Source organism: Centropristis striata, chromosome 5, assembly GCF_030273125.1.
Source record: "Centropristis striata isolate RG_2023a ecotype Rhode Island chromosome 5, C.striata_1.0, whole genome shotgun sequence".
NCBI classification, from domain to species: Eukaryota; Metazoa; Chordata; class Actinopteri; order Perciformes; family Serranidae; genus Centropristis; species Centropristis striata.
Window position 1 is genome coordinate 5,555,135 of NC_081521.1, and position 16,979 is coordinate 5,572,113.

At 40.2% G+C, this 16,979-nt stretch overlaps 1 protein-coding gene across 2 annotated transcripts in view; it reads right to left on the bottom strand.

Annotated features, from left to right (window-relative positions):
* Nucleotides 1-16,264, bottom strand: part of grip2a (glutamate receptor interacting protein 2a) — a 60,749-nt gene extending 44,485 nt beyond the window's left edge. Inside the window, exons 1-7 of one of the 2 annotated variants that reach the window (XM_059332514.1) lie at nt 15,882-16,264; nt 8,799-8,879; nt 7,948-8,086; nt 5,591-5,736; nt 3,213-3,296; nt 3,048-3,123; nt 1,661-1,806 (exon numbers count right to left, since the gene is read on the bottom strand). In XM_059332514.1, the coding sequence (XP_059188497.1) occupies nt 1,661-1,806; nt 3,048-3,123; nt 3,213-3,296; nt 5,591-5,736; nt 7,948-8,086; nt 8,799-8,879; nt 15,882-16,059 (850 nt within the window). In that variant the 5' untranslated portion in view covers nt 16,060-16,264. Of the gene's footprint in view, nt 1-1,660; nt 1,807-3,047; nt 3,124-3,212; nt 3,297-5,590; nt 5,737-7,947; nt 8,087-8,798; nt 8,880-13,202; nt 13,394-15,881 lie in introns of those variants that run through there. The other variant, XM_059332515.1, reaches the window with a different exon arrangement.
* Nucleotides 16,265-16,979: the final 715 nt, after the last annotated feature.

Below are 16,979 nucleotides of genomic sequence, written 5' to 3' on the forward strand. Positions count from 1 at the left end.
TGAATTAGTCGCCAAGACCAAATGGAGGTTATAATCTGCAGCGAGTTCCTGTCTTCAGTGGCAGATTTGGTGGTGAGGATATATATATATATGTATATATGTATATATATATATATATATATATATATATATATATATATATATATATATATATATATATATATATATATATATATTATAAATAAATTTTGAATTATATATAGAGTGAATCAAATCTTAGTAAAATTAATATATATATATATATATATATATATATATATTTATTTATTTATTTATTTTACTAAGATTTGATTCACTCTGCAAACTCACAGTCAGACTGATCTGTGGTGGTGGTTAATCCTTTTTTAGAATCAAATCAGTCAAACTTAAATAGAAAAACAACTAGACAAACCTGCATTATCTGTCTACATGGAGCCTTTTACAATCCAAAACTCCATTTGAGCAGTATAGCCAACTAAATAAGAATTTGTCCTCACACAGATATGCCACTCGACAAGTAAATAAGGGCCTGTTCTCACTACCTCAAACTCACACAAATGTCCTTAAACGCACTGTGAAATACAGAAGATCCATGAAGTCATGGAACCATCTAAATACAGAAATGAAAAACATCACAAGGAAAGATGTGTTCAAAAAGGAAATAAAGAAGTAATTGGGCGAAGCTTACTTGAAACATTAGAGGAAAGCATGTGTTATTGTGTTTGATGTCGGGCTTTAATTGATGTTTGCAATTAAATAATTGCTGTATGATGTATGTATGACACTGTACGACATTGTATGATGTAAATACTCCTGACATGATAACTTTTTTACTTTTGCTAATTTGTGTTGGTATATTTTAAATTTTATTTATGTATGTTTTAAAGAACCTGGTCTCACAGGAATCCGTGAAATAGCCACAGATTCGCTTAACTCAAAATCCGTGGAATAGCCACGGAATCACTCAAATTTCCGTGAAACTGACACGGATTTCGTTACAATGCAAGTTCATAATTTTTCCTATTGGTTTGTTCCAAGTCACGTGACTTTTAAGGTCCCGGCGGTCAGAACAAAAAACATGGCGGACTCATTTTTAATGAAAAAAATAAATATTTTGACTTAGTTTCTGCATAAAAATGGATTTTGATCACATTTCTAGCGATAAATATATGTTTTATTTTCTAAATATTCACTCAGTGAATGTACGTAATCACTTTGTATGTTGGAATAGCCACGGGATATGACTGTCATTAACTTGCATTGTAGCGAAATCCGTGTCAGTTTCATGGAAATTTGAGTTATTCCGTGGCTATTCCATGGATTTTGAGTTAAGCGAATCCGTGGCTATTTCATGGATTCCTGTGAGACCATGTTGGTTTTAAATGTGGACCCCACTTAAAGTAGCTCCACTTTAGGGTCGAGCTAATGGGGATCCTTCTAAATAAACAAATAGCCAAAAAACCTCCATGATTCAAATCCCCACTCTATTCTAAAGCAGTGAGTATTACACATCATCCACCCTTTCCCTGTTAAAGTGTGCTTTCGGGCCAGTGTGACTCCCCTGGTGGCATCTCCTGCACCGACACTCACTCACAACCATGAAGCCAAACGGCCACATTATTTACCCTCAGAGCAATGCTGCCCTACCATGCCTCCACATATTCCCTGTGTGTGTGCTCACCCATGACAGAGACGTCATACTCAATCAGGAACAGAGCTTCCTGGCCGCTCTGCATCAACATGGTCAAAGCGTCAGCGTGCTTCTCTCTGTTTAAAGGCATCCCGTCTACGCTCAATACTCGGTCTCCGGCCTTCAAAGTGCCCTCTCTGGAGGAGAAAGAGAGAAAATAATAAAACACAGGCGACCGGCACAAGATGCTCATACCAGCGTTTAAGCACCAGTCACAGTAAATCATTAAACAGTTCCACATGAGTGTTCCCTCCCAGGTGAGATGAAGGATAAACGAGATAAACGACCGTAAAGTCTTTGATGGTGAATTATGTTTGCTCCAGTGTTTTGGTTCTCTCCGTTTTCATGGAGAAAAGTGCAATGTTGCATTAGCCTTAGGATGAGCAGTGCCCTTTCTGCTTTGAAGATAACATACTGTATACTGTATGTGTCACAGCCACAATTTCATGCACCGGCCTGAGCGTAGACTGGTGAAAAAAAAAAGAAGAAAAATCATATGTACATAAACAAGTGTGGACTTTAACCCTCTGGAGTCCATTTATGTCGCTGTTATATTTACAGTAAGAACTTTATTTATATATCATATAAAAAAAAAAAATATATATATATATATATATAATAATGTACTTTATTACATGTGTCTTTTTTATCTACTACTGATTTTAATGAGTTTTCTCTTTTTTTGTTTTGTTTGTTTGTTTCTGGTTTCTGTAGCACTTTGAGATTTCTGTATGAAAAGTGCTTTACAAATAAAATGTATTATTATATTATTATTATGTAGACAAGTTGAGAAAGCTAGTTAAAAGTGCAATCATAGGGGCTTTCACACAGTGTGACATTTATTTTTCTAGACCATTTTTAAAATGTGAATTTTCCTTTCTACAATGAATTACTATTTTTTTTAATTTACATGCAAAACGAATATTTTATAGTTTTATTATTTGTTATTTTTTATGCTGTTTTTGTGTTTATAAATAGTACAACAAATTGATAAATTCCATAGAAACCTGTGTCTTTTGTTTGTATGTTGGGTTCCTGGCAGCTTTATACTAAATTAATACTTAGACAGAAATAAATGCATAGGAAATTGACAAATTTTAACCAAAATCTCCTGGACTTCAGTTTTAAAAGCACAATTCTTAAAAATATTATTCCATCTAGTAAGAAGGTATATATTTTTATTGTGGCAATTAAAAAAAAACCCACATCCATTAGTCCATACATTAAAATACATATGGAAACACGCATGCATGCACACATACAATCATTTGTGTGGGCTCATTCATGCATGATGGAGACATGAAATGCATCCAAGTCACATAAATAGCTCCACTTGCACACACACAAACGCTAACTCATCTATCCATGCCCCCCTCACCTGTCAGCGGGACCTCCGGGCCTGACGTACGTAATCACCAGAGGACGAGACCTGCGCCAGTCCTCATGGAAGCCTCCTAAATAAACAAAAAGACACGACATAAATCGATGCAGACAGCTAATTATTTTTACTGAAGGATTTACACAAACCATCCTGTTCACCTACCTCTCATGACAAACCCAAAGCTGTTTCCCTCTTTGTGTAAACACACTTCTATGGTTTTGGTTAAGACTCCTGAGGGGTTCTGGACTGAGAAAGGACAGATTCAGGAAATTATTACCACAGTCCTCCGAAGCTATATATAATATTATTTACATAGAAAGCCTTCACAACAGTTTGTAAGTACTGAATCATGAGAATGAATAAAGATGGATTGTGGAAGTATGTTTAATTAATCAGTGGGGAAATTAATTCCATGTATTTGACCCCTGCTAATGATTTAAGAGCAGTGAGCAGCCACAGTGCAGCGCCCGGGGACCAACTCTGTTTCTGAGGCAAGGAAACCCAATAAATATTGATCTGGTGATTTGCGGGTTGAAAGATGTCTGGCTATCGAGGTTAAAACAGGGATAATTTTTTTTAGATGTCTCGGTTATACCTGTCTGCTTCACAGAAATGCTGCAAAAAAACAGATTTATATACTTATAGACATTTAACCCTTTGATGCACAACATGGGTCTAAAGTGACCCGACTAAGTTTTTATATTCTATATCTTTGCAATAAATTAATTTCATCTTTCAGTATTCCAGGTTTTTCCTCAAATAACTTGTTTTTGATCATCATACATCCCATTTTTTGGTTTTATTTCTTAGTTTTTGGATAAAACACCTATTTTTATTACTACGCTTCTAATGCACAAGGTCATTTTTGACCCATGTTGTGCATTAGAAGGTGTTTATATGTTGTCACCAATCACCAATTTAAAACCTGACAAAGAAGACACAAATATTAACTTTCCTATTTTGTTAAATTAGTGTTTTTCCAGTGGAAATCATTATTTGGTGGCTCTAATAAGTCTCAAATGTTAAAATATGTGATTTTCCAATGTAATCTGGTGGTTCTAACAACTCTTTTAAAGTTAAACCTTAAAAATAAGACAAACATAGTTACACATATACTCAAATTGTTAATTTCGTGTATCACTTTTTGTATCACTACGCTTCTAATGTACAAGATCATTTTTTAACCCATGCGTGTAAACTTGATGAAATAATACAAAAACTATTTTTTCTTCATAAAGTATGAAAGGAAAAATGGATATAATGATATGTTGTAATGAAAACAAAGATATTCAAACACACAGCCAGCATGAAATAACATGGGAAATGATTGCGGGTCATTTTTGACCCATGTTGTGCATTAGAAGGTGTTTAAATGTTATGCATCAAAGGGTTAAATAACTTAACATCAAAATTTAGCTCAGTGTTAAAATAGACATCTAGAAATCATAAACTAGTCCCTTTTCATGGTCTGTGTCACACCGTGGTGAGGTCTTGGTTTTTTTATGTTTTGGTCTCGTCACTGCTTTTATTTTGAAAAGTAACTCTCCTCTCGTTTCAGATCACCTGCCCCTCCCTGTGTGTGCTACCTGCCTGAGTGTCTCCCCTAATTACCAATTGTGTTCACCTGGTGCTCCCTCCCTCATGTGTTAAATAGTCTGTGTCTCCCTTGTCCTGTGCCAGTGTGTCGTTTTTCGTCTCGCCAGCATTTCCACAGTTCTTGTCATCGCCACAGTCATCTGCCTTGCTTCGTTTTCAAGTTTGTTCTCCTCGTAAGAGTGATTTTCTTTTGTAAATTTTCACAGCTTAGCTGCTCCCTTAGTTTGTTAGTTGTTTAGATTGCCTTTTGTTATTCCTCCTTCAGAGTGATTTTGAGTTATTTAGTTTTTCTCCCTTAGATTGTTCCTCCATTTTACGGAGTGATTTTTAGTTTAGTCTTTTTCCCTGATAGGTTATTTCCTCCCTTTTGGAGCGCCTTTTGTTTATTAGTATTTTATTTTGTCCCTTTTTCCCCCTTCCCTTGTCTAGTAGTTTATTCCTTATCCCGTAGGATAGTTTGCCCTGAGTTTCAGGATAGTCAGGAGTTTTGTGTTTTCCCTCTTTTAGGGATTATGAGTGTTAGGTCTTCTAGACTGTTAATGTTCATAGCCCTTTTGTTTCCTCTGTTCGGGGAGTTCCTCTTGCTGACTAAGTACCAAAATAAAGTGCTTTTGACATACTCTATCTCTGCGTCTGAGTCCTGCTTTGAGCCTGACAGTCTGCAGCCTTAATGAAACATTCTTTGAAACCATTTCCTAATTTTGTGTATTTAAAAATGCAAATAGTTTGTCTTAAAGGGGTAGTTAGGTGGCTATTCTTCCATGGCCCTGTCCACAGCCGTATATTACTTCTCCAAACTAACCATGCTAACCTTCATCTTCTGTGGGTGATACACTGACTTTGGATACTTCCAAACTATCCCTTTAATGACAGCACTGTCTCTTAAGGTCTGAGCATTTGTTGGACATTGAGGCAGAGAATTCATCTTGCAGAACTTCCCCTACCAAATGGAGGCAGCTCGTACTCCACCTCCAGCACGACTCGCTCCCCAATGTTCTTCAGCAGGCTGATGATTTCATCATGGCGAAGCTTTGAGAGGTTGATGCCATTCACAGACTTGATGTAGTCTCCCACATTCAGCTGGTCACTCCTGTGGAAAAGTATGGGCAGACCATCAAGATGAAAGCTGGATTACTAACCAAGCAAAGTGGAAAACTGCCCCAGGGCCCTGATAGCTCTAGATTCACCGGGTCACTTGGTTTTTTTTAAATTGAAAGTGTGTCTGAGAGTCCTACTTTTGATAGCCTAAAACTGCATTCATCTGTAACTTGAGAGATGTGGTTCACTAGTGATTGAGGCTTGTTAGGAAAATGTTTACTGAGGTCAAAAATCAAGTGAGAAGTAGGGTCATTTTCGAATAGACTTCTATACAATTGGACTTATTTTTGCAACCAATGGAGTCGCCCACTGCTGGTCATTAGAAAGTATGCAGGTTGCAGGAATTTACCAGGCGGCAACCTCCTGGTCTGAGCAGTGAGGCAAAACAGGAAGTGCCTTAAGCTGCATTCTACCAAAAATTTCAGCAGGGGGCGCTGACAGCGGCTGCATAAGCATTTCGGTCAATTCATTTCAATACAAAATGAGAAAACTTCTCACTTGATTTATTACCTCAGAACTTTTTTTAGGAAAACACTATGGTCTCAAACGCTGGTAAAAAATCTTCAAAATAGAAAATAAAGAAACATATGATTTGGGGTGTGGCTACCTTTGATTGACAGGTCACTAACAAGGCGAGCCGTCATCAGGAGAGAAGCAAAACAATGCATATCCACGGCAACGTGTCAATAAAGTTAATGACAGTTTATTTGAATGTTTTGTTCAGTAAAAATGTCTTGTTCAGCATTTGGTTGGACTAACAGACACTCCAAGGAGTCACTGATCATTTTTCTGAGCTAAGTAACATAAGTTTTGTTTTTGTTTTTTGGTAGCCAAATTGAACATCCCAGGTAATGCTCCAGTTAATGCTAACATTAATGAGCAGCGGCTTCGTTCAGTCGGGTTGCCGGTGTGGAGAGGCGTGTAGTCAGTGTCGTCAGATCCCTCTCGCTCCTCTACAGTCTAAATATGGTCTCCTTCCCATATCGGAAACAAGATGGCGTCAAGTGTAACGCTGAACTCGATGCTTCAATCGGGCCACAAACCAACGGGTGACTCCACGGTCACTACGTGACCTGGTTCTTTTTTTTTTTTTTTGCTGCAACATTCTGATGTGAAGTAAATTTTCTGACTGTTCCGACTGTGAGAAAGAAGTATAATAAGAACAAGCAGTCGGTTGTATGAAATTGTGTCCAAACAGTAACTACCGATCCCTTTGCACTATGCAGACTAACATACGGAGCCAGCTGTGTACGATAGTAAGCTGATGGCTGAAAGCGTCTCCTTTTCAAACACTGACACAGATGATTGTATATGCTGTCTCACATATGACATTCTGAGTCAACACGCTGCTCATTGGAGGCCTAATTAATCAAATAGATGTTCTGTCCTGCTCACCCCTCTCACCTTTGGGCTACTGCCAATCAGCAGTGACAGCAGACAGAGAGAGATGTCTTGACCAGCAGACACGAGCGGCTTGTCATCCGGTCCGGTCTCATCACACAGTGTCCCTGCCAGTCTCTCTCCCCCTGTCTAACTGCTTGTCTCTCCACCCAGTAAATTAGCCAGCACTTCCACACAAGCATGAACTCAGCTGAGGGAAGACAAGCTGCTTGGAAGAATTAGCACAGTGTCTGTCTTTAAACCTCCTTGGATTTGACAAGCGATGGCATATTTGGCCAAGACATTTTCAGAGGGGATGTGTCATTCTTACAAATCTTGTGTGTGTGTGTGTGTGTGTGTGTGTGTGTGTTACACTTTAGTCACAGGCTGCTTAATCATCACAAAACGTGAGTCCTCCTCTACATTTTCCTTTCATGTGGTTGATGTTGGAGAAAATTAGTTTAATGGCGTTGACGTCTCGGAAAATTAGTTTAATCGAATCTTAATTAAGCAATCTTTGAACAAAAAAAATCAAGCTCACACAAGATTTATGTTGAATAATTACCACCGTGCAGTAAATTAAGCATGAAAAAATGACATAAAAGTAAATCTATGGACATATCTTATATAGTTTCCTGGGGACTTCTGGGTGGTACTCTGAGGGACGGCATCAAGCCGATTTAACACAACGCCTACAGTCCTGCAGCTAAGGCGAGCTGGTGTAACTTTGCAACATGTGCACGTTTGTGGGAGCAGAATAACAAGTCCGGACAGCTTGGTGTGGTTGCCAGGTTTTGACCGCATCACGGAGCAGTGATCTCACCTGGCAGCTAGCCCACCTGGCCGTAGGTTTGACACTCTGGGCTTGCCGTCTTTATCGGAGCCTCCGGAGATGGTGAGGCCAAGGCTGCTGCCTTCCCTTTTCATCAGGTCCACTGTGGTCACTCCTCGGTACTCGTCTGCTGACAGATACAGACACAGGCACAGATCCACAGTCAGCATTAGGGTCTGCTTGACAGAATCACCCTGTCTGAGAGGCAATGAAAGACTTTTTTTCCTTCATGTTTCTCTCCTGAATCGCTCACAGAAATGCCCTCTGACACACGACCACATACTTTATTTTCTCACTTTCCTGTCCTTTCCTTGTTCCTTCAAATCTCTCAATCTGAGTGAATCTTTGTGACGGGTTCAGCAGCAGCAGGAGGACAGAGTCAGTTTTATTAATAGCACAGTAAATACTGATAATGGAAAGAAATTGAATGCATTTTGCACAAAAGAGGGAATAATTGATAATTACAGCAGACTCATCGGGTCATAAAGTTATATCCAACTGTACTTGTTAAGGGAATAAAAAAGAGTTTCTTGATATGTGGCTATATGTTGTCATCAGAGGACTCATTCTGTCTTGTGGTCCACGTTCTGCTGTGCTGTTAAATCGTGAAGTCCACCAAGTGTAGTTTAGTGCAAATGACAGGTATGCCACACAAGCATTTTTTTCACCTTATCTAAGCATTCGAAACAATGCAACATCAAGCAAAACACAGCAGACGCACGACTCGCACACAGACAAAAATCTCAGTTGAAGACGGCATGACTCTCCCTCTTTTTGAGGACGCATTAGCATGAATCAGATAACAGATAGGAAACAAAATGTCAGATTTGACTGGATTGTACCTGAGAAGCTTCGCCTGCAGGACGGATGTGATTGGTCAGATGCCCGGGACTCGTTGCTCCCCTTTGAGTATGGCCCTTCATCTGAGGAGACAGCAGGAGGTATGGAGGTGCTGTTAGGAAGCACTGTGGTGACATGTTGGGAAACTCTGCAGCAGAAGGCTAAATGAACATGACCATCCGCTGCAGATGATGACAGCTGCACACATGTTAATGCTTTGAACTGCACCCTGGGTAATGTGTGGGCTAGCCAACAGCCACATCCATCCATCAGATATGAAACTGAACTGAAACAGAATGATCGGCCTCAAGTCAGAACTCTGAAAGGTCACCCCACTTTGTTTCCACAATCCTATAAAAGGTTTGAGGGTTTTAAATAGCTCCTCTCTGTCTGCAGCCAAGACCCTTGAAAACCATTAATTTAACACAAGAACACATTTGCGGCGAGCTTGATGTATGCAGCTACTAAAGCATGGGAATTTTCCTGAAGGAACAGCATGCGGTTAATGGAGTGTTCGGGCATGGAGAGAAAATCATCATTTTCATGTCATTTACAGCAGCTGTTACAGAAAGCTGGGAAATGTTCAATCTGCTCTGCAGGGAAGCTGATTTTTTATTTTTTATTTCTTACCCACAGTGGGACCCATTGCTGACAGAGCAAAGGGCTGGCCTCAGATTAGCAGAGCCACTGCTCGGCCATCTGAACCTGAATGCAGCCACACAAGCATGTCAGCAGCAGTCACAGTGATGAGGAAACGGACTTGGCACTTCTCTAATCCTGTCCACTGCGGATTACCTTTTCAGCTGTCCGCCACAGTGATTGAACATCATATTGCAAACTTAAAGAGGAGCTGCACAAGGCCTCTTTTTAAGAGTGGAGAGGCCATGTTAGTGCCTCGTGCTACAGACAAGCTCAAGTCTCTAGTGACTGCTTTTATATTGTGTATGAAGACTGATCAAAACTAATTAATTATCATCCAATAAAGGGAAATTGATATTATTATGTATGATTCCAATATTTAATTATAGCTGAAGCATTTTCAGCTTATAATACGAAGTCAAATTGCTTTTATTGATGTAAATACACTATGCACTATCTATACACTGTAAGTGGTAATATGCACCATTAAAGTTTGCAATCTGCCATGAGCATGTAATAAGTACATATTGACAGATAATGTAAAACAAATTTGAATTATTTGGTGAAATTCTCTTTAAAAGTCAAATTATGTTTGTGAAGTTTTTTGATGTAGGCCTACTTTACCTTTTCAACTGTTCTTTTTTAGTGCCATGTCTGATCTGTTTAGGTCAGATTAAGATATAAAACTGTTTATTATGAAGTCAGAGCTACCAAACTATAAATTATCCATCTTTGCTCACAACATTTTAGCATTTCTCAGCCTCAGGTGTGCATAAACTTCAGGTTTTGAACTGCTTTTTAAAAACACTAAAATGTGGAGCTATGGCTTATATCGTCAGTATGGACCAAGAGATTAGTTAATTATCTGTTATTGGTGGGTCTATTAGCCGATAAAAATCCATATGCATCCCGAGTTAAAACCTTATTTTACTTACACCCTATTTTCACAAATTATTTATACATGAGAGGTTTTCAAACTGTTCAGCAGAAGGGACGAAGATACTGTGTGAGGCGTCAGGGACAGGTGCACGCTGTATATGGAATTGGTAAGTTAATTTAGGTACTTTACGATCTCAAGCACTCGATTATGTCTTCACAGAAACATTTTTAGATACAGAGTGACTTACACTTTTGAGGCTATCATTAACTGTGATGCAAAGCAAAAAAAAGTTCATAAATTCCACTAGAAAGCATAAAGGCACTCCATGTTACTCAAAAACATGCCTGAGAATCATCACATTTTTAAAAAACTTTTCTTCAGTGTAACAGTGATAACTCTCTGGACATTCATTACAAACATTAGCTGCTAAAAGCTAGTTCGGCATACTTTAAATGGTGCCAATTAGCCAAAAATTTAAATATAAATATATGTCAGAAAATGTAGGGTGACCAAGTGTCCTCTTTTGCCCGGACATATCCACTTTTTACGTCCTGTCCGGGGCGTCCGGCCGGGTTTTATAAATTCACGAAAATGTCCGGTGTTCACTGTTTTTCATAGGACCAGTTCACATGCACGTAATTTGACCGGCGCTTTGCACACAATTTTGCGAGACGTAATTACCAAGAGGCTGCCTTGTGGGCGGGTCAGCGCCGCGCACACACACAGAGAGAGAGACAGAGAGCAGAGCAGACAGAGGGCAGATTGAACAGCGGAGCAACATTGCACGGGAAATGCCGTAAGTGCGTAAGTGCAGCTTCACAGATGAACTGCAAAAAAAATTTCCCGGTCGGGACAGGTGGGAGGCGGAGTGCACCGTGTGCAATGCTGGCACATATGTCTCAGTGTCTAATAAAGGTGGTGGAGATCTCAAAGCTCAAAGCTCAAAGACAACTAAAGATGAAAAGTATAGATCCTTTTTGTTTGTTAAGTTAGTATCTTTGTGAGACTCTTCTATTATTTATCTTATTGCAGTTATTAAGAGATATATTGTTGAAGCTAGATTTTCTAACAGAGGAGTTCATATTTAGAACATTATTTCATATTATTTATTCATTTATTTGAAAAGAGTCTACGAGACCTATTATTTTGTTACAAGTTTTTACAGATTTCATTTTATTTTATTACAGAAGTTAATTTTGCACCATTGAAGCATAATAAAGCATGTTCATCCTGTCTGAATTTGTGTCTCGAGGCCGTGCCGATTGTCCTCTTTTTTGGAAATCAAAATATGGTCACCCTAGAAAATGGGGCTCCTATTGTAGCTCACAGCTCATAATCTGAATCCATGGCAACCTTATACCTCCTGTTTGCAGGCTGTGATTATCATCTACCAAACAGACGTATGACAAGGACTAATTATAGGAGTAAGAAAATGATAAACTTCAGTCAGGTAGGCGCAGATTCCCATTAGCTTGCTGAACAGAGCAAAGTCAACTGAAAGAAGATCTACTTCCATGTGCTCCAGAGGTCAGAAATGAGACCTGGCCATTTAAGAGGTATCGTCCCAGGCCTGACAGTATATCAATGTGACAAGAAAAATGACATTCCACATTCGCTCAGTTCAGTCTTTTATCTGTGCTGATTTATCAAGGCTGAGCTGAGGGGAAGCAAGTGCTCGCGGGGCGTAAAACAAACTGTTCACTCTGTCCCCATCAAGCTTCCACTTCTGCCCAGCTGAAGACGAGGCCTTTAGACAGCTGAGAGGCATGGATCTTTTGTCAAACCTGACCTGAAACCTTTGGGTAGGCCCTGGATATGGGGAGCAAAGAAGAAAAAATGCAGCCTTCTTGTGCACACAGCTGCATGAGTCAGACCTTCACTACAGGCATGTTTGTTGGACTTGACAATGTATAGGACATGCATATGCATAGTATGGTATTTCACACTAATTTACACACATCCATGCACAAACATCCTGTCCAGTCGCTGTGACGCACAAACAAAGTGAGTGACACATCGCAAACACATTAGGTTGGGCAAAAGCCTCGTAACAACGCAGGCTCCTGAGGGCCCTGACAGTCCAGCAGCTGTCATCGCAGTCAAAAGGCAACACTGGCTCTGGGTAACGCAGACCCAGCATTCTGCACGTGACTGAACACTACTGTACCATCAAGCCATCCCCCAACCATCCTCCTCCAGCTTAAAATAACCATCATCTACGCTAACGGGCAGGATTAAAATCAGGACAGAGCTGATAAATAAACAGCCCCAACAATGAAACAACTATTTTAAAAAAAATCTTTGCTCTATTGTGTTTGAAGAGGGGGTTAGTTAAAGGCTCAAGGATGAGGTTTGCCAGTAGAGCTGCATCAAAAGGACCTTGGAGCGTTGCACTGACTAAAATAAAATTCTGTGCTGCTGCATGAATATGTGGTGAGTTAATTAACTCCTGGTTTAATTCAGGGCGCTTTATGCCATCGCTCTTGTAACCAATCAGAATGTAGGTTAAATATGGGGGCGGCACTCACAATGACAATGAAATCATAATGCTATTTTCAGATGTCAAACTTTATTTATAAACGGGGGCCCTGCAAGACCCAGTTTACGTTGCTATATCTGCCCCAATTACAGATTGCAAGACGATATGCAGGGCTGGTGCTCAAGTCCACTGACATTTAAATCTTTTCAGCCAATCACAACCATAAGACATGAATTATATGGGCTACAGATCAGAGGGAAGACTTTCCAGTTGCAGTGTCTGTCCCTCAGATGAACTACACATTCCTGAACATAAGCCGCTCTTTACAGGTGGTCCATGTGACACAAAACCTCTACTACAACACACAAGCTGACCCCCTTGTCTTATCAGAGTGTGGTGCTCTCTTACCAATGCTGTTCTTGGTGTCTCTCCTCAGACCACACAGCATGGTTGTAGTTCAGTCAGCGCAGCCACCCTCGGGAAGTAACCTTGCTGATCTTTAGCAGCGGGCAGAGAGCTGAGGTTCCACCTGAGGAAAGAGTCTCAGCCGCTCAGACAAAACAGAAGCACCATCTTCGTTTTTTTCACTCCTCAGCCAACATTTCCTTAACCTTTGTCCCCGTTTGTAAAACCCAGTTAGGAAATGAGCTCCAGAAGGCAAATTCTGATCATCTCTTGTTCCCCTCTCTATTTAAACTTGGAGACAAAAAGCTGTCAATGATTCTTCTCAATCCTCAAAAACCTAAAAAGCTCTATTCTTCAAAAAAAAGAAAAAGAAATCCAAAGCAGGGAGAGCAATGGTTCATGTCCTTTTCTTGCCATCTTGCTGTTGTTCCATTTTGAGCTATTCCTACTAATCAGTCATCCTTTTCCAGAGGGTTTATCATCCCCTGTTCATACACTCACATGAGCTCACACATAACCCTCCTCTCCCATACAGAGCTGGAGTGAGTGTGTTTGCTCTCTCTCTCTCCCTCTGCCAGAGGGGTTCAGTGAAGCAGGCACACACGATCGTCATTCCCTCCCCCAGCGCGCACGCGCACACGCACGCACACGCACACACACACACACACACACACACACACACACACACACACACACACACACACACACACACACACACACACTCTTTATCCATTTTCCCACCAAGTCAAACACCCTTCTTTTGCACATCCTCAAACCCACCCACACACATTTACACACAATGAGATTAGACACGACACAACTGCACACACTCAACTCTCTACACAATTAACACCACCTGCACATTCATTGTCAGGCTGAGCCCTGCACTGTGTCACGTTTTTCTCACGTAAAGACTGCACCCATTTTATTTTTTTGACAGAGCTTGTATCACAGTGCTCGTATCTCTTTTTCTCTCTCTCACACATGCACACACAGACACAAAATGGAAAATGCATATGCAAAATTCCTGTGCAGAACAGCTGCCTGTTTGAGATGTCTAGCAGTTGAAATGTTATTCAGAAATGTGCAGTTGTCGTGCACGATGAGGTGATGACAGATTTCACTGTGATCAAGTGAGAGGATAAGCAAGAAAGGAACACTTAAAAGCAAATGGGTTGTGTTAAAGTTAATGCATCTCGTGTTTCCTGTTCAGTAGAGAGAGCTGCTAATCCGGGGCCCTCTGAAGTCCCTCAACCAAAACACAGAATCATTAACGGGTCTACTGACTGACCCGCCACCACACCTGTCTGCCCATTTGTCATGCACACAAGCCTCGACGCCTGCCACTTCCTGACCCCCACTACAGCCACCACCACCCACAACAAACACCCTTCTCCAGCCTGACTGGCAGTCCCTCCGAGCCTCGTCTGCCTCATTTGTTTTGGTCACTGCGGACAAATTGTTGTCATCACTGAGACTTTTCATGCAGCGGGGAAAGAAAACAAAGTAAGATACCAGCACACCAAAATACACACATTGTGAAATTACACCCTCTACTCTACAACTGCTTATTTTACAGATGTGTAAAGTGATTACAAACAAACATTTCCATGTTTCTACCCGCTGTTGCAGTGAGCCTAATTAGTCAGCTGTTCCAGTGGACACAATACTCTTTGGTGTAGATAATTTCCTCAGAGACTTTTGTCCTTAATACCCCATTTACAATGTGAGCGAGTGCAGTCTTTCAGAGCGAGACTAATTAATTTCCAACACAATAAAGAGAATCGGGAGACGGAGCAGTGTGTTGGACTGATAAAAACTCCTGGGAACAGGGTGGCAAATGTTGGGTTCTAATAAAAATTGACTCTTTTGCACTTCATCTAGAGCAGAAATCAACAGTATTGACGCAGAGTGGGCGATAATGTAATGATTAGATTAAGAAAGCAGAACGTTTTCAGTGACTTTAGACTATAAATTGAGTTTAGGGATGTTATTTTTTTTTAAAGAAACAAAGAACAGCAGAATTTAAATGACAGAACATGTGCAAAATATTTATAACTCTCACTCTAAGAGGATAAACTGTGGATTGTTTTCACAATTTAGTGCAGCTTTTTAGATTTTCCCATTGTTTCATCCATATGATTGTAAAAATAACCTTTCTGAAAATAGCTTACATTTTCATTATCCATACATAAAGTGGGTATTCTAAGCAGGAGGCCATGAATCTTAACCTGCTTCTCAATCAAACTGACCACACTGCCATCTCATGGTGATCAGATGCAGTTGCAAGTGAAAGTCTAAAAAGCAAAATGACTAATTTACTTGTCAGCCAGCACAGATCAGTGTGTGACAAACAAGGGCCAGAGGATAAGGATTTGTCACAAACACTCGTGCTTTCAGTGTTCACCTTAAAGGTCGGGCAAAAACCCACATTTCAGCCAAGCAAATGTTGATTTTATCAGACTTTTAACAGTTTAACACTTTGTTTTTAAATGAATATTTGTCATTTGATGAGGGAATAAATTGCAGATACTTATTTTGCAACAGAAAAAAAAAAAATGCATAATATGGTAAATAACTAAAACTTCCAAGTCTCACATGTTCTGTTCTACAGTATCAAAGACATCCAGTGAATACATTAACATTTCCCAAAAGATTGCATAGCCTTTCTGTTGGCTTTACCTTTGGTTCTCCCTCTGATGATGCCCAGTCGACATCTGAGAGAAAACGAGAACATCCTCCTCTTTGCTCCAGCAGACCGGCTGCCTTTCCTCAGGGAATCCGTCTGAGGGAAAGCGAAAGAGAGCTGTTTGGGAGTGAGGCGCCCCTTTCCAAACACTACCCTTGCTGACATGTTCATTTTCTGACCAGTGATGAGGAAAAAATGAATTCTGTCCTCTTCCTGACACCCTCACCATCTCTCAGATATTACAGTCTCTGCCTGTCCTGCTGTTCTCATGTTCTCCTCCCTCTCTGGAGAACTTCCAGTCCTCTCAGGTGAGTGGTCCAACACCCCTCCAGAAACAGGTGCAGGTTTGGTACAAGAGGAAAGATTCAAATCCAACACTGTGCCTGTTTTCGCCTAACCAGCATTGGTAACTCACTTCCTTCAGTTCCAAACAGCCACAAGCTGACTGACTAAATAAATGTTATGTTTTTGCATCTCTTGCAATGTCAGTTTTACAGGAACAGATGGCAGAGGGCTCAGGGCTGTGGGGCACAGCTTGCCTGCCAGAATGCAATGGAAACTTTCTCTGCAGGGAATCAGCTCTGAACATCACAAAACAATATACAGTCAGAGCTGGCCATTTCATGGAAAAGCCTTATGATAACAGCCTATTTAATCTATTGACATTACATCGGAGTGTCGCCTGCAGATTTGTCTAAACATGCAGAAACATATTGCCAAACTGACTCCTAGTCCAAACCTAGGCGGAGACTTCTCCACGTTAAGTCTATTAATTGTGCTCTATTTTAACATTAGCATGTTATTCACAGCAGTGATTCTCTGAGTGGGCTCAGTGTTACTGTGCCAGGTGGTCCCTGAAAAGTTTTATTCATTTAACCCATAAGAACCCAGACCTATTTATCCTTAAAGGAAAATTATGGGGGATATACCACAGACCAAGTGGACCACATAGAACACATTTCTGATGTTTAAAAAAAAAAATGATACCCCAAAATGTCAAAGATCTGTGATGTGACATCAGCGTTACATTAGGCGTTCATGGAATTTATGTTTATGATATTTCTTATTTTATAATAAATAAACTAGACACC